Below are 24494 nucleotides of genomic sequence, written 5' to 3' on the forward strand. Positions count from 1 at the left end.
GCGGCAGCTGCGCAACGCTTCAACAACACTTTACTAACATTTCCGGAAAGGTACTGACTCGATTAAATTCATTCTGGACTCTCTATCCGACCACATAAAGACGTGGGGATACTTCGGTTTGGCTTTAGGGACCCTCTACTCACTACCACGTAAGTGTAGTGTTGTTTGGAACAGTAGAAGAGGTATAAAAATAGCGTTTTGTAGTGGCGAAAGGACCTGCCCCGGTCACTTACAGGCTAACGAGTTTTGGCTAAAAACGGTGAACTCGAACTTTCTCAAAATACATCCGAATGACATGATTTTGGTGTCAACTCAACGTATGTACTCCCAATAGTCCGAAAAATTGATCTAAAGTGCATTTCACTCCGGATTATCCCTTTAAGGTGCTTTTACCATAATGTAGGCTATAAAATCATCTACCTTGTCTGATTTGTGGAACTATTACCTACAACCCTTTGGAGGTGAATAAAGAATGTAATTGGGGAAGTTGATGTGAGCGATTGTATGTATACCAGAGCTCATAGTGCTGTAGACGCCAGGCTGGCATTTCATTTAGACTGGCTCGCTCTCGCGCATAATTTTCGTTGGTGCATGAATGTGCGTCCATGGAGGGCGGGACTTGAGGTTGTATGTATTCAAAATCTGACGGCGTTTTGCGAATTCCGTACCCAACCTTTAAGATAGAGGTTACGAACTACGTAGCGTTAAGAAGGCTTCGGGAAACCGGCCCCTGGAAATTACCTCCTTGTTTGTCATGTAATTAAACAAAAACAATAAGTAGAGTTTAAAATAATTACCATTTTATTATACTTAAAATGAAAGCTGTTTGCATCGCTATTACCTAAAAACTGCAGAGTGATTGCACTGGAAACTGCATGGAAATAACTTGTAATAAGTGGCTACAAAGGATTATTCATAAAATGATATCAAAATGCCATAGAAATTACCACTTTAATTAATCCTGTTTGCATTGCTATTACCTAGAAACAGCAGAGTAATTGCACTAGAAACTGCATGGAAATTACTGGTAATAAGTGGTAACAAGTGGTAACAAGGGATTGTTACCATGAAATTACATAGAAATTACTATACAATTACCACCTTATTAGTGAGCCGTAATGTAAAGTGTTACCGACTATTCTATGTCCTTTCTTTTCCCATATGGAAGTGCAGTTTTGTGAAATGTACACAGTGTTGTGTGTTCACTACAGTAAGGCTGTTTCATTGTAAGATGCTCAGGGGCCGGTTTCCCGAAGCCTTCTTAACGCTACGTAGTTCGTAACCTCTATCTTAAGCTGTACCTTAAGTACCTCACGCATTTCCCGAAAGCTTCTTTGCTACGAATGTCTTTCGGACGTCGTTCGTTGGTAAGAGTGGTCTGGAGCACTCTCAGAGCTCTCTTAGCTGCACCTTAGTAATGTTTCGGCTCGCGCCGCTAGGCGCCGCCAATTTACAGCAATCTTGGAAATCTCTGTTGCGCGTCATTGTTTTTGCAAAAAAGTAGGTTTATTAACAACATAGTTTCTGGTAATGTGTTCACACAAATAATACAACTTGCATTAATTTGCAAATAGTTATTTACATCAACGAAATAATAATCTGCATTCATTTGCAAATAAAAAGCTTGATTAATAGAAGCTTAACGTAATGGGATTCAAGTGGCTCACAATTAGGGTCTAAATGGGACATTGTATAAAAGAACAATGACGGTGGTGGCCAGCAAGGCTAAACTATGGCAGCGATACAACGTGTTGTTGTGCTCAATCAGAGACGGCGCCGTCCGCGGAGCCGCTTAGTTAACGCGCATTATTTTATAAGGCAAAACTTCTGCCCTTTGGATATTTTGTCAGATGTGGCTATTTTAAAGAAGTTTCGCCTACCACGGCAGCACATAATACAGCTCCTCGATCTGCTCGGGCCGACCCTTGCCAGACCAACCCATCGCAACTTTGCCATGGCCCCTGAAGTCCAGCTGTTGGCAGCCCTGCGTTTTTACGCTGTTGGGAGCTTCATCGAAGTTGTTGGCGATGGCTACGGCCTCAGTAAGGCTTCGGTGTGGAGATGCGTCCATGCGGTCACCAACACCCTTCTGCGCCACGCCAGTGAGTACATCCGAATGCCTGCAACACGCCAGGAGCTCCAAGAGGTGCACCAGGGCTTGCATGCCATCGCTGGCATTCCTAGAGTCATTGGCCTTGTCGACGGAACTCTAGTGCCCATCGCCAACCCATCAGTGGTCGACCAGACCTACATGTCCCGGAAAGGATATGTGGCCATTAATGTCCAGCTGGTGGTGGACCACATGGGTGTGATTCTTGACCTGGTGGCGAAGTGGCCTGGCAGCACCCATGACAGTTTTGTCTGGGCCAATTCTACGGTGGGAGAAGAAGCTGAAAGAGGGCATTTTGGCCAGAACGTGTTCCTCGGGGACAGTGGCTACCCCCTCCGAACCTACCTCCTCAACCCCGTCGCCAATCCAGAGACACAGGCTGAAGAGGCATATAATGCCGCTCATGTCCGCACCCGCCTCGTGGTAGAGCGCACAACCGGCCTCTGGAAGCTGCGCTTTCGGTGCCTGCACAAGTCGGCAGGAGGACTGCGGATGAAGCCACACAGCTGTTGCGCAGTCATGGTGGTAACAGCCATGCTCCACAACATGGCTGTTCGAAGAGGTGCACCTTTGCCGGAGGAGGAGGTGGTGGAGGTGGTGGAGGAGGAGGAGGACCAGGACGAGGAAGATGAGGAGCACATTGGGGTTAATCATCCCAGGGCTGCTCTCCACGCTGCCGGGGTTCAAGCAAGGCGCTTGCTTATTGAAAATGTTTTTAGTTAATTTGTTTTGTTTTTTTTTGGCCTTCATCAACTCTGCCACACTTCAGTTAATCGTGTTTGACACGTGTTCCTTGTTTTTCTTATTTCATTATTCTACTAATGAATACAAGTACAAGTTCAAACCCCACAGTCTTTCAAGCTTCTGTGAGTGCTGTAATGAAGTAGGCCTGAGTGGAGAAAGAAAGATTTACTCAAGTATAGTTTTCCTACTTGCATTATTCTTTGCATCGTTTTTTACATTGAATATTTAGCTTCTTCCCTTTTCTATGTGTAAGTGATGTATAGTTGTTATAAAACGTTGGAAAGGTGCTATATAAAAAGATGATTGTAATGGATATTTGGAACTACAAGTTTGTGCCTTCAAGTTGGAGCAGCAGGTCAGTGCAGTGGTTAGGGAAATATTTTTAGTTTTTAAGAACCCTTGCTAAGAGTAGACCAAAGCCTACTGTACCTGCTCCAGATTACACTAGAGTCATCCATGCCTTCATCACATCTCAACTGGACTAATGCAATGCTCTAGAAGCGGGCACTGATCAATCTCAGCTCCGCCACCTTACAGAACTCAGCCGCCCAACTCTCTCACCTGTACAAAACAGCACAAACATATTAGCCCGGTCCACGCATCATTCCACTGCTCCATTTGATTACACGTGATTTTAAACTTCTACTGAGTATAAGGATCTGCCTTTTTAAGTGCCTGTGCAGTGTCCTCTGGTTACCTTTTTCATGGTCTGTCCTTTTTGTATTATTTTAACTCATCATCCTGTAGCCCTTTTCCTTGTTTTGTGCCTTAAGGGCTTTTATCTGTTCTTCGCTCTTTCTGCACGTTACTTTGGCTCAGCCGTCTGTAAATGTGCAATAACTTAACGTTTAACTTTTCTCGCACTGCTCAGCAACAAACATATCGTAAACGCAGGTCCTACACTCTTGCAAATTCAGTCGTTAGAAATGAATGTGCCCCTAGATTGCCATTTGAATGCGCAGATTTAACGTCACGCACACACACACACTTGTTTTGTTGCAAAAGGGAATCAGATATTCAGCAGATCAAGAATGACATACAACTCATTGATGTTCGACTGTTTATTAGAATCCACACCCACACACACCCACACACACCCACCCACACACACACACACACACACACACACACACACACACACACACACACACAGTGACTGGTGGTGTCACTATGGCTGTTCAGCATCTGTAGAAATAATAAAAAAAAGAAATGTGAATGTTTGGCAACTGGGAGGACACCAAACACATCAGAATGTATAAACGAACAACAGACTTACCATTGGCTGACAGTATAATTGGGACCGAGATGGAGGGTCTTTGGAACTGCGCCTCTGCCAGTGCATGCTGCTGTTGGGCCAATTCCAGTTTCGCCTTCTTCAGCTGGAGCGTTTGGCGCGCGATTTCATTCGCCTCCGTTAACTGTTGGTCAATGTTACGGAGCACCAACAACTTCTCCTTCTCAATGTCCACCAACTCCTCGCTGCATCGGCAGGGTGCCAACCTGTGTGTTTTTCGCCCACGGCGTTCCGGCGAGGCCGTGCGTGCTAGTGGAGGAGTGGTGAATCCATGCGACTCCGTGCTGGCTGGGGAGACTGCTGCAGGCTGGGCCTGGGATGTTGACGCACTTGGGGGTGTCGATGGCCTGGCCCGGGAGCAAGATGCACGCTCAGCATCACCTCTTCGTACATCAATCCCTCCAGACACCCCATGGATCGACTCCTCATTCAAAATACTGAGAGCCTTCTCCTCCAGGGAGGTTAGTTGGGGTACTGAACTGGGCCCAGCACCCGTCCTCTCCCGTTCCCGGCGGACCATTGCACTACGGTTTTTGGCGTTGCTGGCCATATCATGCCACTTTTTTCTGACTTCGTGCCAGTCTCTTGGCGCGCCTGAGCCAGAGGCTACCATTTGTAGGGCTATTCCCTCCCATAGGTCTCTTTTGGATTTGTTAGAGACCGTGTTTCTAAAGCTTGAAAACAGGGTAGTCTTGTTTAGGCTTACCTCCTCTAACAAAACCTCCGTCTCATCCACCGTGAAGCTTGGTGCTCTCTTTTTCCTGTTCTTTTTCTCTGTCATCTTTTACAATGTTTAATGTGTGGGGAGGGGGGGGTGGCTTATATTGATAATGTTAACCAATGGCATTAAACACTGAATTACATCAGTAATTAATTGAGTCTGCTGGTCAATCAGCTGTGATTAAAGATGATTAAATACTATTATGAAATCAGATTAAAATCATGTCCTAGCTTTCATTGTAGGAAGTGATGAAGGATGGCGTAGCAGGCAAAGAGAGTGGTATCTATAGCTGGTCACATCGGCAGATTGCGGGTTCGCGTCCCCTCCTGGAAACTTTACTGCTAAATTCATGGTAGATCATATTATTATTATTATTATTATTATTATAAATCATCGTATGTAAGTTTATGCACCTTCAATGACATTTTCCTGGGGGCGATATTTCTGCAATGTTTTTCGTGTGCAAGGAGCGCACTGTCTTAACGCTGTCAAGCAGCTCCGCGTGTGTGAGAAATCGATTTCTGAGCAATTGATGTCAACCAATTTCAGCACCTACTTGGTGGACAGTGCCTTGTACGTCGGACGTAAGGAGCTTTCCGTAAGAAGACTCCTAAGTGATAGTTCGGGAACCACGACTAGAAAGGTAAACAACTTTGGTAATTTATACCTTTGGAGTTTTCGTAGCTCGCTAAGAGTGAACGTTATCGGGAAACCGGCCCCAGATGTGTATCAGTAATGATAATGCAGCTGTAGCAGCAGCTGTAAAGGGGGGTGAGTGATGAATCTGATGTGTATCAGTAATGATAATGCAGTTGTAGCAGCAGCTGTAAAGGGGGGTGAGTGATGAATCTGATGTGTATTAGTGATGATAATGCAGCTGTAGCAGCAGCTGTAAAGGGGGGTGAGTGATGAATCTGATGGGTATCAGTGATGATAATGCAGCTGTAGCAGCAGCTGTAAAGGGGGGTGAGTGATGACTCTGATGTGTATCAGTAATGATAATGCAGCTGTAGCAGCAGCAGCTGTAAAGGGGGGGGTGAGTGATGAATCTGATGTGTATCAGTAATGATAATGCAGCTGTAGCAGCAGCTGTAAAGGGGGGTGCGTGATGAATCTGATGTGTATCAGTGATGATAATGCAGCTGTAGCAGCAGCAGCTGTAAAGGGGGGTGAGTGATGAATCTGATGTGTATCAGTAATGATAATGCAGCTGTAGCAGCAGCTGTAAAGGGGGGTGAGTGATGAATCTGATGTGTATCAGTAATGATAATGCAGCTGTATGATATTGTTTTGACCAGCAGTGATAAGAGGAAACTTAGAAAGACTGTGTTCAATGTGATTCAGGAGCAATTGGTGACAAAAGGCATACTAAAAGTGGTAAAGACTAAAGAGGCAAACAAGATTGATGGTGAAGCACAGTTGGCTCTACGGGAACGAGAGATGGCATTGAAAGTAAAAGAGTGGGAAGCAGAATATGCCTTAAAGGTACATTATGTAGGATTTTAAGTGTTTTAGTACCTCAAATCAACGTCTTCATTCATAAAAAGATCCTCTTTGGTGTAAAATAACATATGCCAATGATCTGACTTGTCCTCCTGGCCGAAGAATCACTTCCCGGCATTTACATTGAAAGGGACGTTACCGGAAGACTTCCATGTCTTTCCGGTGTATGAACGGCCGAGAGGGACACACTACCTGTTAATACCGCTGGGGAAAACGCGTTTCACGTTGCACAGAGAAGCAGCGTGAAGACGGCCATTTCTATACAAATTAAGACTGCAGATTCGTAAAGAAACGCAAGCACCCACATCATAAGTGTATCTAAATTAGCTATGTATCAAACATGACATTTTACCGTGACTCGAGGAGCTGTAACCAACTTATAAGGTTGCGTGTACAAAACCGCTAGCTTAGCTAGCGAACATCCCTACCCATTAGCTGCTAACGCCTTTGGTGCAAACGTTAGCTAGCTAGCTCGGTTAACAGTCTAAATAAAATGGTTTATTGTGTCTGAAAGTGTGTTTTATTGGTATCACACACAAGTAACGACAATGGGGAAGTTTCGATTTTATGTTATTTCAGGTTAGTTTGCAACAACAAGTTTAACCACAGTCCTTAGCTACCTAGCTAGCCAGCCTGACTAGCCCTTCACATTAACTTTCTATGTACTGTGCTACTGCTAGCTAGCTATTGTGCTTAGCTCGGTTAGCAACAGGCAAAGTGAAATAATTTACGTGTCCGAAAGTGTGCTTTATTGGCATCACACACAAGCAACGACAATAGAGAAAAGTAGGAGAAAACTAGGAGACTGGAACTAGGGCCATTGATAGATAGATACTTTATTGATTCCCAAGGGGAAATTGTCTTGGTAGATTCACAAGATGAACCTTATGCTACAACAACCTGAATGCTTTGCAACGGCTTGCAAATGCTGGCAACGATGTGCAACGTTTAATCATAGACAGTAAAAGATAATTTCATTTAATTCACACCTCTGCAACAGTTTTGTCTCGTCGCAGATCTTTGAGTTATGTGTTTGACTTGAGATGGCTACCGTAGTCTCTATAGACTGCGATATAATCCCTAACCGCTAGATGGGAGAATTTCACAATGACATTTTCTCAGGCTTACACAGTGTCCGTTTAAAGGAACTATACCTAAAAAGACTTAATCTGGAGCTGGAAGTTAACACTAGAAGCGCCAAGCGCCAGTCATTTGACCGCTGACGCGTATTACTAGAAGCGCCGTGTAGGTTTGACCTAGATATACCTAGAACTGCCGGGCCGCGGTCTTTTCACTCGATTAAATTCCAGGACCCTACGTTCACGACTTTTCCTAAATACGCGTGTTTTATCACCCAGAATTTTTACATGATCAAAAGCACACCGCACAAGCTAGTTTAGAGCTATTTTGCGCTCACTTATGTGACAACACTATGTTCTCTCACTTTCGGCCATGTTTGTCCAGGCTGCTATTCTCTTTTCTCACAGCAGATGTCGCAAGGGTTTCCTGTCAGTCGGGCATGAGAATAATATTTTACCATAAAACATATAGTTTATATGTGTTCAATATGTATTATATGTGATTTATTTTAATAACTATTTTTCATTTACATGGCATAGTCTATGGAGGCGATTTACAGTGGTAAAATGCAAGTTTTGAAAATGTTGCGACGTTATTCTATTAGGCAGGCCAACGTGTGTACGTGTGTTTGTCGTAGCTATTTATGTACGTAGGGCGCGTATGCCTACGTACATTCATAGTTGTATATCTTATCCTCTATTTGCTATCTTTTAAAGCTCAGATTAATGTAGGCTATAAGCATTTTCTTACATAATTGCTGGACTAACTGAGTTGCGTCGCTTCAAATAGCCTACCTATTTCCAATTGAACAGCATTGTCTATAAAACGGTAAGTGGCGCAACGTTAACTCGCTCGTCTAAGACGCAGGAGACCCAGGTTCACAACTCGGCACGAGCGAAATGAATTCATTGACCGTTTTTAAACGTTGACGAACAATTATTTTTTGTTAATTGTTTTTAATAACAAACTATCTGAAATAAACGGATGAATCACAATACGGTTTACCATTAACGAAAAATAATTTCGCCAGCCAATAATTTTCTGAGCAAAATTGAGCCGCCATCTGACAAGCCAGTTAGACCTTTTGCATCTAAAAATAATTATATCATAGAGACACACGCAAAAAATAAACGATAGCCTAGAAACTAGGCCTAGCCTACATGAGATTTTCCCATGGATTTTCCCACTGCATAGCCTACACCACATCAGTATTGTGCTCGTTGCTACGATACACAGGACTCAAAGTGAGTTGACGACCAATTAAAATGACATGGGGGAAAGAAGCAAACAACGGAGCCAAATGTTGATCTCGCCTTACATAGACCTACTTTCCTAATTCCTACGTAGGGCTACTCAGACTTTTGTTAAATCTTCAGGGCCCGGTTGCACAAACACCAAAGATTGATGATATGAACCAAATCTGGAACAGACGGATTTAGGCTTGAACGCGATTGGCTATTAGGCTACTGCGACTTCCACCGTTTCCTTTCCAGAGATTGCTGCGCTGTTCACAACGCATGCAGTCTACATTGAAGTGAAACGTGCAGAACGTTGTCCAAAACAATACAATAGCATTGTGTGTTGAGATCTAGTACAATATAGACATCTGTAATATGAAGTGGCAACTAAAGCCATTTTCAGTCATGAAAACGTTGGCGGCTGCTAGCATTTAGGTTTTTGCTGAGCCAGCTAGTCAGCCAACAACTTCATCAGCCAGCCGTTATTCTCAAAGCAAATGGCTTCGGGGTCTATACATAACACACTATCCATTGCAAACATAGCCTATTTGAAACCGATCATTCCCCCTCCCCCATACACTCGTCTAGGCTACTTAGGCTACAGACATCACCGCGGCATTGAGGACAATTAACTGCCTCCCCACCCCCACCGCCTATCTCTGTCCCCTGCATGGGCTGTAGACTGTTTAGGCAACTCGTGGAAGAATGCGCAATCATGTTTCATCGCATATGCGCGTTTCAGAATGTTCGAATTCGCCAGCGTGCATGTAGTTGTGTGAATAGAAAAGAATAGAATAGATTATAGCCTACTTTATTGACGCCTTACTCCAGTGGTTCTCAAACTGTGGTACGCGGGCTCCCTCTAGTGGTACGCCAGGAGTTTCCGAGATTTAACGTGAGCGATAGCTAAACTGCACAGTGATGGCAAGCGAAGGGAAGAGGTAAATTAAGTTATTATTTTGCTGTCACTTCGTCGGTTTTATGGCTTAGTTAGGTTGTATTTGGTATCTGTGGATAGCTCCAGCTCTCCTCTTTCATCTGACATGCGTTCCATATCTTTCTGATAGCGGTTTCAGGAGTAGGCTAAATCAAACGAGAGTAATGGTAGCTATATGACATTATTATTTGTTTGTCACTTCATCTGTTTTCATAAAGCAAAAGGATCGATGTCTTTGGTATCAATGGAAAGCTCTGTTTCTCCTCTTTCATTTGATATGCTTGTCATGTCTTTGCGATGCCGGGACTTATGACTAATAATCGCGGAGCAATATAACAGAGAAGAATGGGTGTGCTTTTTGACGCACTTTGTGTCCGTCGGGCTCATAGGATGACCTTCAGTGCAGTTGTTTTAGTGCAGTAACATCACAGTTATTATCATTGTCACTTGATGAGTATCAAGTGTGTAAGTGCAGTTGTGCCTTTGAATAACAGCCAATAATAAACAGGCTTAATGTTAGGAATAAAAATGGCCTTCTGTTTATTAGATACGCATTGTAGTAAAATGTATTTAACATTTCTTAATGCTGCTAATAATGGTGGTACTTGGAGAGACAAATGTTTTCTGAGGTGGTACTCATTGTGAAAAGTTTGAGAACCACTGCCTTACTCAAAAGAACTTCAGCCATGAACAGGTCGGGGATCGAACCAGCAACCCTTGGGTAAGAAGCCGAAGCTCTAACCAGTGGGCTACAGCTCTGCGTTACTTCTAATTGAAAACGTGTGTGTCAATGCTGAATCTCGAATTCACATAAAAGTTAGCTTAAATTGTAGAAACAATAGGCCTTTATAGCTTTTTTTCAGCAGAGATCGCAAAAACACATTTGCAAAACGGAGAATAGCCTATCTTTCACTCATCATTTTAATTAGGCTACTTCTCGCGCCTATGCCTGCTCAGCATAGCTCTCTCTATCTCCCTCCCTCCGAGGTAGCTAGACCCTATAAGATGCGGGCAGATGCCGAATTAGCAAATTACCTACGCTTCCTGCTTCTCCTCAGGCTCCGTTACATGTCCCTCCTTTTGATGTTGCAAAGAACATTAGGCTAGTTCCTCCTTTTTCTGACAAAGAGCTAGATCGATACTTTGCACACTTTGAGCGTGTAGCCACTACTCTTAGATGGCCTGAAAATGTGTGGACACTGCTATTGCAATGTGTCCTAACAGGGAAAACACAGGAAGTGTTTACTGCTCTAAGTACCGATCAGTGTGGACAGTATAATGTTGTTATAAATGCCATCTTAACTGCCTATCAGCTTGTACCTGAAGCTTATCGGCAACGATTTTGCAATTTCAGGAAAGCTTATACCTCAACATTTGTTGAGTTCGCACGAGAGAAGGAAACTATGTTCAGTCGTTGGTGTCTCTCTCAGAAGGTTAGGACTTTTGAACAGCTGAAGGAGCTTATGCTTTTGGAGGAGTTCAAGAATTGTGTTCCTACCTCTGTTGCTGCCTACTTAAATGAACAAAAAGTGACTTCTTTGAACAATGCAGCCTGTCCTGGCGGTTGAGTACATCTTGACACACCGAGGTTCTTCTGTGAATAGGGGGAATACAGAGCATGATAAGAGTGTCATTGCAAAGAATAAGTGGAAATCTACTGTTCCTGATGCTGTTTCAACTTGGTCACCCTCGCCGCCTTTGTCCTCTTCACGGACTAGTCCCAGCTTTTTCCCAAGGAAGCCTGACATGGTTTGTTTCTTTTGTAGGAAGCCAGGCCATAAGATTACTGAGTGGTCTCTGTATAAGAAAGGCAAGTCTGCTAAACCCATTGGTTTGATTAGTAGCGTTCCATCTCTAGTGCCACAAGAAAATGGGAATGTTGTTCCCATGGCGACCTCTGGTTGCCAGACCCTACCAGATGAAGTTATTTCTTCTGAATATTTCCCTTTTCTTGCAACTGGTTTTGTGTCTTTTCCCTGCAGTGATGAGCGTGCTCCAGTGTGTGTTCTGCGTGACACTGGGGCAGCTCAGTCCTTTATTCTTCATGGGATTTTGCCACTTTCTTCACAGACTGCTACTGGCCAGAATGTACTAGTGAGAGGCTTCGAAATGGGTTTTGTGGAGGTTCCCCTACATAGAATTCATCTCCAATCTGATCTGGTTACGGGTGATGTGGTCATAGGTGTGCACCATTCACTCCCTGTGCCTGGTGTGACTTTCATTCTTGGGAATGATCTGGCTGGGGGGAATGTGTGGGCGACATCCGAGGTCAGACCTTCTCTCATTGTAGGTCCAGTGCATGTAGATTTGTCAGGACCTGATGAGTGTGGCCGGAAATTTCCAGCTGTGTTTCCAGCGTGAGCAGTCACACGGGCCATGAAGGAACTTTCTGCCTTGAATGAAAAGAGGTCTGAGACTGGACAGACTTCTATCATCTCTGTTGATGGTCAAGATATTCCAGTTTGTAAAGTTCCTGTGTCTGCTGAATCAGTTCTAGAGGTGTCAGTTCCAGTCAGTCTTGAGTCTGTGTTTGAAGTAAATGTTTCTCCTGAGGTTGATGCTTCTGCCATCACAAAACCTGAGAGTAACTTCAAATGTACTGGTCCTGTTTCACCTGCTATTGATGAGTTTGGGGATGACCTTAAAGGTGATGAGGGCATTAGTACATTGTCTAGTTTGTTCGACGTCCCATGTGAAGAGCTGATCAGGGAACAAGGGTTGGATGATTCTCTTAAACCTTTATTTGCTTTAATAGGCCAGGAAGTTGGGGGTGGGTCATATTACTTTGTTCAAGATGGATTGTTGTGTCGTAAGTGGGTCTGTGAGAGAGACACTGCCACTAGTCACTTTATCCAAGTTGTCATCCCTCTGATGTTTAGACAGCAAGTGTTAAGTTTGGCTCATTGTGGTATCTCTGGTCATATTGGAGTTAGTAAGACTTACAATTGTGTTTTACGCTCTTTCTTCTGGCCTCACATGAAACGTGATGTGGCTGTTTTTGTGAGAAACTGCCATGTCTGTCAATTGACGGGGAAACCCAACCAGTCCTTGCCTATTGCACTGTTGCAGCCTATACCTGCCATGTCTGAACCTTTTGAACATCTGCTGATCGACTGTGTAGGACCATTGCCACGGTCTAAGTCCGGATATTCTTATCTGTTGACTGTGATGTGTCAATCGAAACATTATCCTGCTGCATATCCTCTGCGGTCCATAACCACCAAGTCAGTCCTCAAAGCCTTGAGCGCCTTCATGTCCACCTTTGGGATTCCCAAGGTCATCCAATCCGATCAAGGGTCTAACTTCATGTCCCGACAGTTCTTTCGAGCCTTACGACAGCTAAAAGCTAAACACAATATCTCCAGTGCTTATCACCCCCAAAGTCAAGGTGCTTTAGAGCGGTTCCACCAAACGCTTAAATCACTCTTACGGTCATATTGTGTGGAGCTTGCTTCGGACTGGGAAGAGGGACTGCCATGGCTGCTTCTTGCAGTCAGAGAAGTATCCCAGGAAAATACTGGGTTTAGCCCTAATGAGTTGGAGTTTAGCCATACTGTTCGTGGACCAACAGCTGTTCTTGCAGATCAGTGGAAGATGTCCGAACCTCCGGAGAATGTTCTTGATTTTGTTAGTGGATTTCGATTCCTCTTGTATGAGGCTAAGGCTGCGGCTCAGCAGAAGCTAGGTAAAGCTCAGAGGAAAATGCAGAACTTATACAACTGGAAGACAACAGTTTGTGTTTTCAAGTCTGGTGATCGGGTGCTTACTTTATTGCCTTTTGTAACTAGGCCCTTTCAGGCCAAGTTCTCTGGTCCATACACTGTTGTGCGTTCTTTGCCTGGTCAGAATTATATGTTGGATACCCCTGCTCGCCGTAATCAGGTTCAGGTATGCCATATTAATCTTTTAAAAGCCTATGTTCCTTCTGAAACTTCTGTCGCCCTGGTCACTGCTTCTCTTACTGAGAATTCAGGTTCTTACCATTTGCCTGCCAGCACCTTGTGTACGGCCGACTGCAACTGTGATGGAGTAGTTGTTCCCTCCGAGGGGGTTGTTGAGGGAAGATTTAGGAACTCACAAGTTCTTTCTGATTTGCCATCATTCTTGCGGTATCTAGATGGCAGTAATCAGGAAGACATTATGACTTTGATTAGGGAGTTTCCATCACTTTTCCCTGATGTTCCATCTCGAACCAGTGTTATAGAACATGACGATGTGGGGCTTGCTCAGCCAATCAAACAACATGCCTATCGGGTAAACCCCATGAAGAGAGAAGTGTTGAAGAAGGAGGTAGATTACCTCCTGACAAACGACCTTGCGAAGTCCAGCTACAGCTCGTGGAGTTCCCCATGTGTGTTGGTCAACAAACCAGATGGGTCACACAGGTTTTGTACTGACTATTGACGGCTTAATGCCGTAACGAAGCCCGACTGTTATCCTCTACCCAGGATTGACGATTGTGTTGATCGTGTCGGGTCTGCCACGTTTGTGACAAAGATAGATCTGTTAAAAGGGTACTGGCAAGTACCGTTGACCAGTAGGGCTAGGGAGCTGTCTGCTTTTGTGACCCCGGATGATTTCTTACAATATAAAGTTATGCCTTTGGGGTTCGAAATGCCAATTTTCAAAGGCTTGTCAATCATGTGATTCATGGAATGAGTTCTTGTGAGGCCTATTTGGATGATGTGGTCTCGTATAGTTCTTCTTGGTCCGAACATCTAGACCTTTTGCGGGAGCTCTTTATACGTTTGGAGAAAGCAAATCTTACCATCAACCTCTCCAAATGTGAATTTGGAAAGGCCCTTGTCACTTACCTTGGGAAAGTGGTTGGAGGTGGTCAGGTCCGCCCAGTGAATGCCAAAGTAGAGGCTGTCTGTGCTGCTTTCTGCCAGAATTTTGCCACGGTGGTTACACCTTTGACGGATCTCCTTAGCTCAAAGCTAGCTTTTCAATGGACTCCTGCCTGTCAGCATGCCTTTGATGCTATTAAAGCTTTGTTGGCAAATGCACCGGTCTTGCTTGCTCCTGATTTTAGGAAATCATTCAGTCTAGCAGTTGATGCTAGTGACGTTGGGGCCGGTGCTGTACTTATGCAGGTGGGCGAAAATGGGGTAGACCACCCTGTCTCCTACTTCTCCAAAAAGTTCAACAGTTGGCAACAGCGTTATGCTACTGTGGAGAAGGAGGCTCTTGCCCTTATCTTAGCTGTTCAGCATTTTGAGATTTATTTGGGACATCAACCAGTGATTGTTCATACCGACCATAACCCTCTGGTTTTCCTTCATAGGATGAGAAATCACAACCAGAGAATTGAGGTGGTCGTTAATCCTACAACCTTTCAACCTTATTATTAAATATGTACGTGGCTTGGACAATGTGGTTGCAGACACTTTGTCTAGAGCCATGTAAGTGTTTTTTTTCCCTCTCTTTCTCTTCCTTTTCCTCTTTCCCTGTATGTTCCTACGGCCCAGGTTCCAGTGGAAGGAATGGAGTGGACGTGAGATGGATGGCCTTGTTTTTTTTTCCGGCTTGAGACTCTTGGGAGAGTCTCATTTGGGGAAGGAGGTGTTACGTCCCCCTGCGCCCCCCTCAACCCGGCGGTGGCAGTGCCGTGGTTGTTGGGGTAGTGGCAGTGGATAGGCCTCATTAGGTGGTTCACCTGGCGGCAGGTGACTAAGGGCATAAAATGGCCTTGGACTCCTCCCTCGCTCTCTCTCATCTCCAGCATCCATTCATACATTTTTCACATACTGAAGCACACGCACACGCACTCAACACACACATAGTGTTCCCTAGACATATTTCTTACTAACAATAAAATTCAGATCTTTTTTGAATCTGCGTGTTTGCCTCGTTTATGTTGCGGCTAGAGCCAGTCGTAACAGCGCGCACGCACGCACGCACGCACGCACGCACACACACACACACACACACACACACACACACACACACACACACACAAAGTGTATTGTAAATGTGACAGTAATGTTGATTGTACAAAAGGAAATGAAGATGAAGTATTTCTCCTACTTTTCTCTACAGCCTGAATAACTGCAGTATTGGAGAGGAAGGCTTCAGAGCTCTTGCATCAGCACTGAGATCAAACCCCTCACACATGAGAGAGCTGTGGCTGAGTGTGAATGAAGCAGGAGACTCAGGAATGAAGCATCTTTCTTCTCTTCTGGAGGATCCCAACTGTAAACTGGAGAAACTACAGTGAGCATCACAAGACCAAACACTGAGTTGCTATCAGTGAATGTGTATTTAGATCTCTTTTTCTCACTCAAACACAAACACACTACTGAGTCAGCCTGTCACTCTCTCAGTCACTTACTCAATCACTCACACTATCACATGACACACACACACACACACACACACACACACACACACACACACACACACACACACACACACACACACACACAGTAAAGTATTATACATTTGACAGTAATGTTGATTGTTCAAAAGGAAAATGAAGATGAAGTATTTCTCCTACTTCTCTCTACAGCCTGTATAACTGCAGTATTGGAGAGGAAGGCTTCAGAGCTCTTGCATCAGCACTGAGATCAAGCCCCTCAAAATTGAGATATCTGTGGCTGAGTGTGAATGAAGCAGGAGACTCAGGAGTGAAGCATCTTTCTTCTCCTCTGGAGGATCCCAACTGTAAACTGGAGAAACTATAGTGAGTATCACAAGACAAAATACTGAGTTGCAATCAGTGAATGTGTATTTAGATCTCTTTTTCTCACTCAAACACAAACACACTTCTGAGTCAGCTTGTCACTCTCTCAGTCACTTACACAATCACTCACACTATAACATGACACACACACACACACACACACACACACACCATTGACCCAGTCACTTTCTCACTTATTCAATCACTTACACACACACACAGAGAGAGAGAGAGAGAGAGAGAGAGAGAGAGAGAGAGAGAAAGTATTGTAAATTTGACAGTAATGTCGATTGCCCAAAAGGAAATGTCTGAGGTTTCCTCTATATGTACAGTATCTCCAATTCTAGGGAGTTTTTCCTTGCCCCTGTTACTCATGGGCTCTCTTTGAATGTTGCGCCATGAGACATGTGTAATGTTTTGGCGCTCTATAAGTGAAATTAAATTGAAATTGAAAATTTAATTGAAATGAAGATGAAGTATTTCTCCTACTTCTCTCTACAGCCTGAATAACTGCAGCATTGGAGAAGAAGGCTTCAGAGCTCTTGCATCAGCACTGAGATCAAACCCCTCACACATGACAGAGCTGCAGCTGAGAGGGAATAAAGCAGGAGACTCAGGAGTGAAGCATCTTTCTTCTCTTCTGGAGGATCCCAAATGTAAACTGGAGAAACTAGTGTGAGTATCACAAGACCAAACACTGAGTTGTGTTATGTATTGGGGGGTTGCTCAGACCTGCATTAGAGCAGACAGCCCACATTCACACATACACAAACATCCTCCATCCACAAGGGGCGCCAGCTACTTCCGGTCTTGTATGATTGACTATAAGACCTGTGGAATGGCAGTCAATGGGAGGCTTGGAGAACTGAGGAACTCAGCTGCTGAGCCAACGTGGTGACCCTCTCAGTTGTTTCGCCGTGCGACACCTGAACCGAACGCACTTGGACTGAGTTTGTGCGGGTTCGCGGGGATATCGTTTCGTTAGTTAGTTAGTTAGTTTGTTTGTTTGTTCGGTTTCGTCCTGCATCACTGTGGGGTTTTCCCGCACGGTGGTTATATCAAGAGCGAGCTGGACGCCTTGGAAAGGCAAGCGCGAGGTGGCCCGAGGACAAGGTAAGCTGGCCGCCCCTGTGGCTTTGCATTCACACCTAGCTCAAAAACTTAAACTAACACGTTCTCTGCATACACTCAGATTAGGGGGTTTCAAGGTCTGAGCAACGTGGTACTTTCCCTAGACGTATGACGAGGTTCGCTAGACCAGGCTTCCCTAATAGTTGCTATCAGTGAATGACAGTGTGTTTTTTTCCTCTTTTTCTCAAACTCAAACAAAAATCTCATGATTTCAGATGTTAAATTAGATTTTTTATTAGACACACACACACACACACACACACACACACACACACAAACACACACACACACACTACTGTCAGTTAGTCACTATCTCATTCACTTACTGTATCCAATCACTGACACTACAGTGGGTACGGGTTGAGAATGCACCTTCTCCCGCGGGACTCCCGAAGAGATCCCGCAGGCCGTCAAGCCGATTTTTTTCGAGGCTAAGGCAATGTACCCAAACAACCACCAGGTGGCAGAAAGTTTCATCCCGCATTTCAAAATGATGAAGACCGCATATCCGTCAATAGTCAACTCCTTAATCTCATTTAATCATTACAATGAAGGTGATGACTGGCGAAATTATTCAAACGACGTTTCAATGAACCATTGTTGAAATGAATGAAAATGGTTATAGAAAATCGCCTACAGCCTAACGCCGACACAGCTGATTCTTTGATTGATTCTAAGCTGTTTTGATGTAGGGGATGGGTAAACTGGCGCGCTACAAACATGCTACCAATCAAATGTAATATTAGTAGGACTAGCCTACTTAGACACTTTAGTCATAGGCAACGTTGCCATGTTAATTTGGGCTAGAAGTGCTTGCTTGTGGTGGCGCTCCTGTCCGCTGCTTCTCCCGAATTGTGTGGCAAATTTGTCAGCAATCAGCTTAAATGTCAAATCATATTTATTTCTCTTTGTCGCCATGGTATTGGGGGAAACGCGGAGAAACGAGATGGTCAGTCCTCGTATTTTTTATCTTCGCGTTTCGTTATAAGAAATATATAAGTAATGTAATGGTCAATTTGCTGCGCAATTGACCAAGCAACCGCGGACCGACAGAAAAAGAAAGCAAACGTTGCTGCGGAAATGCTTGCTAATTTGATGTGTTTAAACGTAGAGCCATACAATTAGGTGTGTCTGTTATTATGATAATTTTCGAGCATAACTGGTTGTCCATAGCTCAGTGACAGGTGTTAATAGCCTTGCCATAAGCACTGCTGCAGGTGCTTCTTTTATTATGCGGTTAGAGCATAAGCGCTTACTCATATAGACTATAACTCAGGGACAGGTGCAAAACCACCAACTGGGATGGATCGAAGGGCAAGCAAGCACTGCCACACAACGTGAAGGCCTTTGTGTTGTCAACACTAAGCAGAAAGTTTCCTACGATGGGGAGAAGTGGCCGCAAGGACTGCATCGATAAGATCAACGAATAGCCTACAGTAATGTTTTACAACCCAGCTGGTATCCGCTGTTCATTCCGACATATCCCCACTCGGCGGTAGGCCTAGGCCTATTTAACTTTTTTTTTTTTTTCAAACAACGTGCCATTCCGACATGAGGTCATTAATAGGCTATTAATGTCATATTAGGCTATCATTAGGCTTACTATGCATGGCTGTAGGCAGCTATGAGGACACTGAGATCTGGACCTCATCGGTTTTGAGAGCTGGAAATACATGTGTTTGCTAAATATCGGTTGTTGTGCATGTTGCGTTCGCGGCTCGGGGAAGTGAAAGCAGTTCTGTAAAGACATTGCAAGTTTTCATGGCGATCATCTGCGCCGCGCCGCGCAGCTGAAGCTGATTGTGAAAGCCGATTGGAAATACATAAGTTTAGAGCGAACGTTTCAACTATGTTTGCCATGGTAGACAAAAACACTCAAATAAAACAATAGCCTAACAAATAACTGCATGCGTAATGGACACGACTCTATATCCTAAATAATTTTCGAGCACAACTAAAGTTGCACGAAGGCAAAATACAGTCCTAAAAGCCTATTCTATATAGCCTGGCCAATATAGATGTGCAAAAGCAGCATTTGCGTGCGTGCTTGCCGGTGAGGTGTAGCCTACAAAAATGAGCATAACATCTGATTATTAAAGTATGGCTATAGGATATAGGCTAGAGAAGAGTTGGTTTAAAATTCAAGTGTAGTAAAAAAGTTTGTGCACATCCCCGGGCAAGGTGCAGAACAAGAGTAGGCTAAATCATAAAAAATGGAAAAAGGTTCGCACACTTGAAATCCTTCTTTTTTGATTTGATTTTATTTTCTTTATCACAAAGGAATGACGTTTCGACCGTGTGGTCTTCTTCAGATTAAAATTCAAGTACGTGCGCTATTTAACCCCTCGAGACCGACTGCAGTCTGCTGACACAGCCAGACGACTCTCCCAACCCATTCATTCGTTTTGGCCGATATAACCCATTCATTCGTTTTGTGCGTATATAGATTCCTGCATGCTGCATTACCGTGACCCTTAGCCTACCTTGTGGATGATTTTTTCTCATTGGAATACAGCAGGACAGAATGCCTTTTATCTAACAAACGCAAAAGCTGAGATTGTTGGAAGGACTAGGCTACTCAACAAACTTGTTTTTCGTTTCTGGGAGATCTCGTTATCGTTTTGGATTGTCGGATTTTTATACTTATTGTTTGGACTTATGGACAATGAACTTTGAGGGGTGGTTGTTAGTGCTTTACAAAGCTTTGTGTTAATAAGTGTCGGTCCTCCTATCCTTCAGCTCACTGCGCGATGCAGTTGCGCATAGTGGCCAGCCACGAAGTCATTAACTGTTTACGACACAATACATGATATTTGTGTTTTTCGTTTCTTAGATTTAATGCATGTTTGACATGTAAACAGGCCTTCAGTCCGTTAACTTAAGGCCTTCTTTTGCATGGGGTAATAACCTAGGCTATTATGTGCGTAGTGGCTGCATGCATACTCTTGATTATAATAAGAGGCAAATTGTTACAGGACAACTTAAACTGACTTCCCCAATGCTTCCCCGCAGCACATTACATTTTAATATAGGCTAATATAGGATGAACAAAGTCTATGGACTTGCTATATTAAATCCAGTAGCCTAATAATTCTATGTGCCACGTCTTTTCACGATTTCGCAAGGGATGTAGTAGGCTACGTTTAAACATCGACAAACGTCTGTGAGACTGCCCATTTCATGAAGAGCAATTGTCTTGTGCGATCATTCCCCCTCCCCCACACTTGTCTAACCAGTTCACTAGACATTATAGCCTACCTATATGCGGCATTGAGGACGATTGCCTCCCTTCCCCCTCTCTCTCGACAGACACTTCCTGACACTAGGGCTCGGGATCAAGACATCAAAACTTCGCGGGCACAGCCACATTGGCAGCTTCACTCCTTAGTTTACTATGGATTACTATGGATTTACTCCCGCCTTTTAGTGTGTTCCTGTTACTTAGTTTTTGCCTTCTTGGTAGTATGTTGCTGTGTAGTGGGGTGTAACAGTGCAACCCACGATCGCAAGAGGAAAAGAATAAATCGCTACTATATTTCTGCGTCTTGTCTTGTGCATCTGAATGAATGGATATTACGTTCAGTGCGCTACCAAATGGCGGCGATATTCCTAGAATGCAAGGCGTGTGCCCGAGCCCTATTATGTAAATGTAAAAAATGTGTGTGTGTGTGTGTGTGTGTGTGTGTGTGTGTGTGTGTGTGTGTGTGTGTGTGTGTGTGTGTGTGTGTGTGCGCGCGCTGAACCACGAATTCACATATTAACTTTTCTTTTCAGCAGACATCGCAATCAAAACTTTTTAATAAAATAATGCCTCTTGTCTTAATGGGTTCCGGAGGTTCGTAGAGTAAGTTTTGAACCCCGGTCGCTGACGTATGATTAAGATGCCTCAACCAGTTATGCCACAGTTCGAATGTCAATCTCTTCGCACTTAGCCAAGAAATATAAAGGATTCAGTCAGTCGAGTTCATTTATTCGCGGCATGCACTTGAGACGCCGATCAAAAGTTCTGACATGTTAAACTGACGTTAGTCATTAATTCACCACATGATAAAATGCTGTTATATTGACGCACAGTAGCCCACGGTAGTCTATGTCTATCTCTGAATCAACATGAACATGCATAACGAGATCCATATATTCTAAGTTGCTAGAAACTTCTTTTGCGGAGCTAGGCCTACTAGTCGATGGTTACAATGAATCACCCTCACTGCCCTATCGCATATCTGACCATTCATTGTTACAATGTTACAAAATGCGCGATCTTCTCCATGCATGTAGCCTACGGTTATAAGTAAAGTGACATGATAGGCATGTAGGCCTATTAAAGATATTTCTGTTAAATACATTTTATTTTCAGTTGTCAAAAGTGGTGGGGACAAAATCTGTGATAAAGTGCTGGGTAAGCTACCCAGCGTCGCCGGTTAAAATGAACATGCCTCCGTTTTAAAATAGCCTATAGGCCTACACATTTCTAAGTATTCCTAGCATAAATGTAGCCTAAATGTCCATCTTGTCCATCTCTTTCGTCTTCGCCTTGACAATAATAGCCTATTCACGGAAATGCGGTCTTGTAACCGTAATGAATTAATTAATTAATCTAAGGTTGCCTATCGAGTCTTTCAGGTTGAATTGAAGGCTTCTAAAACCATTTTCATTAATTTCAACAATGGTTTATTGAAACGTCGTTTGATTATAATTTCGCCAGTCATCACCTTCATTTTAATGATTAAATGAGACGGATTAAATGAGACGGATATGCGAAGCATTTCTCTCCCTCTCCATTGACCAAAACGTTGCTCTGGCATCTCTGCTGGACTGACTGAGTTATAGGCTACGTCGAGTGAGAGAGCCAGCTGTGAGGTACGCTGTAAAACATTCGAAAACTCTGAAACTGCAATCTGACATGCCGAGCGTGATGTCTCTTTTCTCTGCTTGTCACCAGCGCGGTGTCTTCGGGTTTTTCCGTGTTTTCCGGTATGAGCCGAACCTTCATTTTATTAGGGCGGTCTTATGTTGCCCCCTTGCGGTTGCACTTTTAATTAAAGTCCCGATGCTTCGGGAGTCCCGATGTGCGGGAAAGAAAGGAGCATTCTCAACCCGTACCATCTGTATAACACAATAAACATGCACTCCTTCTCACACACACACACACACACACACACACACACACACACACACACACACATACAGTACACACACACACACACACACACACACACACACACACACACACACACACACACAGTAGTGTTGCTTTCGTCAACGAAAATTGTGACTAAATATCGTCGTCAACGAACCTTTATCACGTGACGAAAACGAGACGAGACGCAACGTAAATGCTGGCCATGTGACGATGACTATAATTAAATGTATAATGCAATATCGTTGACGAATAAAAACAAGACTAAATGTGGTTTACAAAATAAAAACCATGCTATCATGTCTTTTCATTTTCGAAGACCAAAAGGACAGGAATGTCATAGCATTATTTTGAGTCGGTTATTATTTTTTAGTAGTCTATTTTCCTGCGTCTCACTTCAGTGGCGCATCAGGTTGCATGGTCTGATTATTATACCAGAGGAACAGCGTTTCTCGCGTGGGCTTGTTGGTCATATCCGGTGCTTCTGTCACTCATCTGATAATATTTGATCATGTAGCAAAGGAGTGGTAGATGTATAGCCTATCGTTCTAATAGCAGCTAAGAAAATATAGGCTACGTTAAGTCCGCCTAGGCAACTCTCTCAGTTCAACTTTACATAGGCTGCTTATCTCACCTCCGCATGTACAGTAGATCTAATTCAGAAGAAAATGTTAACAGACAACTGCAAATATGATTAGTGTGTAAGCATCTGTCCAGCTGATGCTGGCGCTGCCATCTACTAGCCTACAATAATAAATCGATAATAAACGATCAGCAACGAAGTTCTAATCATGGACACATTTTTAATGCAACCGTGGCTTAGTAGGCTATCTAATGTTGTGTGGGAATTGCAAGAAAACTATTGAAAGCAATCCCTTACAAACAATACAAGTGCACGTGTGTCGTTTATTTAAACGGTAGGAAAATTGAATCAAAGACGGCGCTGTTCATCAACAAAATCAGCATGGAGTTAAAACATAATTTAAAGTCCCACGCATTTAAAGGGGCAGCGATCACTCAAGGCATACAGTAGCCCTGTACCACAACTGAGTGATGAACGTGAAATGTGTTTCATAGGCTATACACTGCATTAAGATGACAACTGTGTGTAGGCTAACCACGCTTAGGCTACCTAGTTAATGGTGAAATAGCATCCACATTTAAAGCATATAATAGCCTAAGGAAAACTTGATCAGTCAGTTAAATTGTTCTCAGAAAAGGAACAGCAGGTCTACAGAATATTCCAAATACTCTAGTTTCCTTTCATGGTGACAGGGGGAGACCAAACTGTGTGTAACATACCTGATTCCACAGTCAATGTTCAGTGCTATAATTTAACCTATGATATTTTGATTTTTTTCATCCATGAAAATTAACCAAAATGTATAATTTCCTATTAAAGGTGTAGTTCAGAATTTTGGATATAGGACCTAATTTCCAGGTGATATTTATCAGTGGAGACCGCTATCTGCACATTTCCTCCAGTCCTTCTAGTTTCAGAGTTTGCTGGTGCTATAGTCAACAATATTTGCCAGAATGCCACTAAAACAGTCTTACCCAGTCTATGGAGGAACAACCCCTTTAAATAGTATTGCATAATGAAAAGATACTAAAATCCAATTTCCATTGACTAAAATAAGACTAAATGTCATTCGTTTTCGTCAACTAAAACTAGACGAAAATAAGACTAAAATGCTCATACTTTTAGTCGACTAAAACTTGACTGGACTAAAAGAGTATGAACGTGACTAAAACTAAAATGACAGCTTGACACAAAGACTAGACTAAAACTAAAACCAAAACAGGCCGCCAAAAACAACACTAACACACAGACAGACTTCATTACACAAACACACCACACACACAGGGTAAGCGACACACACGCACACAGTATAAGTCACACACACACAC

The 24494-nt window shown here is 43.5% G+C and overlaps 1 protein-coding gene across 1 annotated transcript in view; it reads left to right on the top strand.

Moving 5' to 3' along the window:
* The window catches only part of LOC134059630 (NACHT, LRR and PYD domains-containing protein 3-like), a 62661-nt gene that overhangs the window by 33002 nt on the left and 5165 nt on the right, over positions 1-24494 (top strand). Inside the window, exons 9-10 of the mRNA XM_062516072.1 lie at positions 16139-16312; positions 16814-16987. Of these exons, the coding sequence (XP_062372056.1) occupies positions 16139-16312; positions 16814-16987 (348 nt within the window). The remainder of the gene's footprint in view (positions 1-16138; positions 16313-16813; positions 16988-24494) is intronic.

This window comes from Sardina pilchardus, chromosome 16, assembly GCF_963854185.1.
Source record: "Sardina pilchardus chromosome 16, fSarPil1.1, whole genome shotgun sequence".
Lineage (NCBI taxonomy): Eukaryota > Metazoa > Chordata > Actinopteri > Clupeiformes > Clupeidae > Sardina > Sardina pilchardus.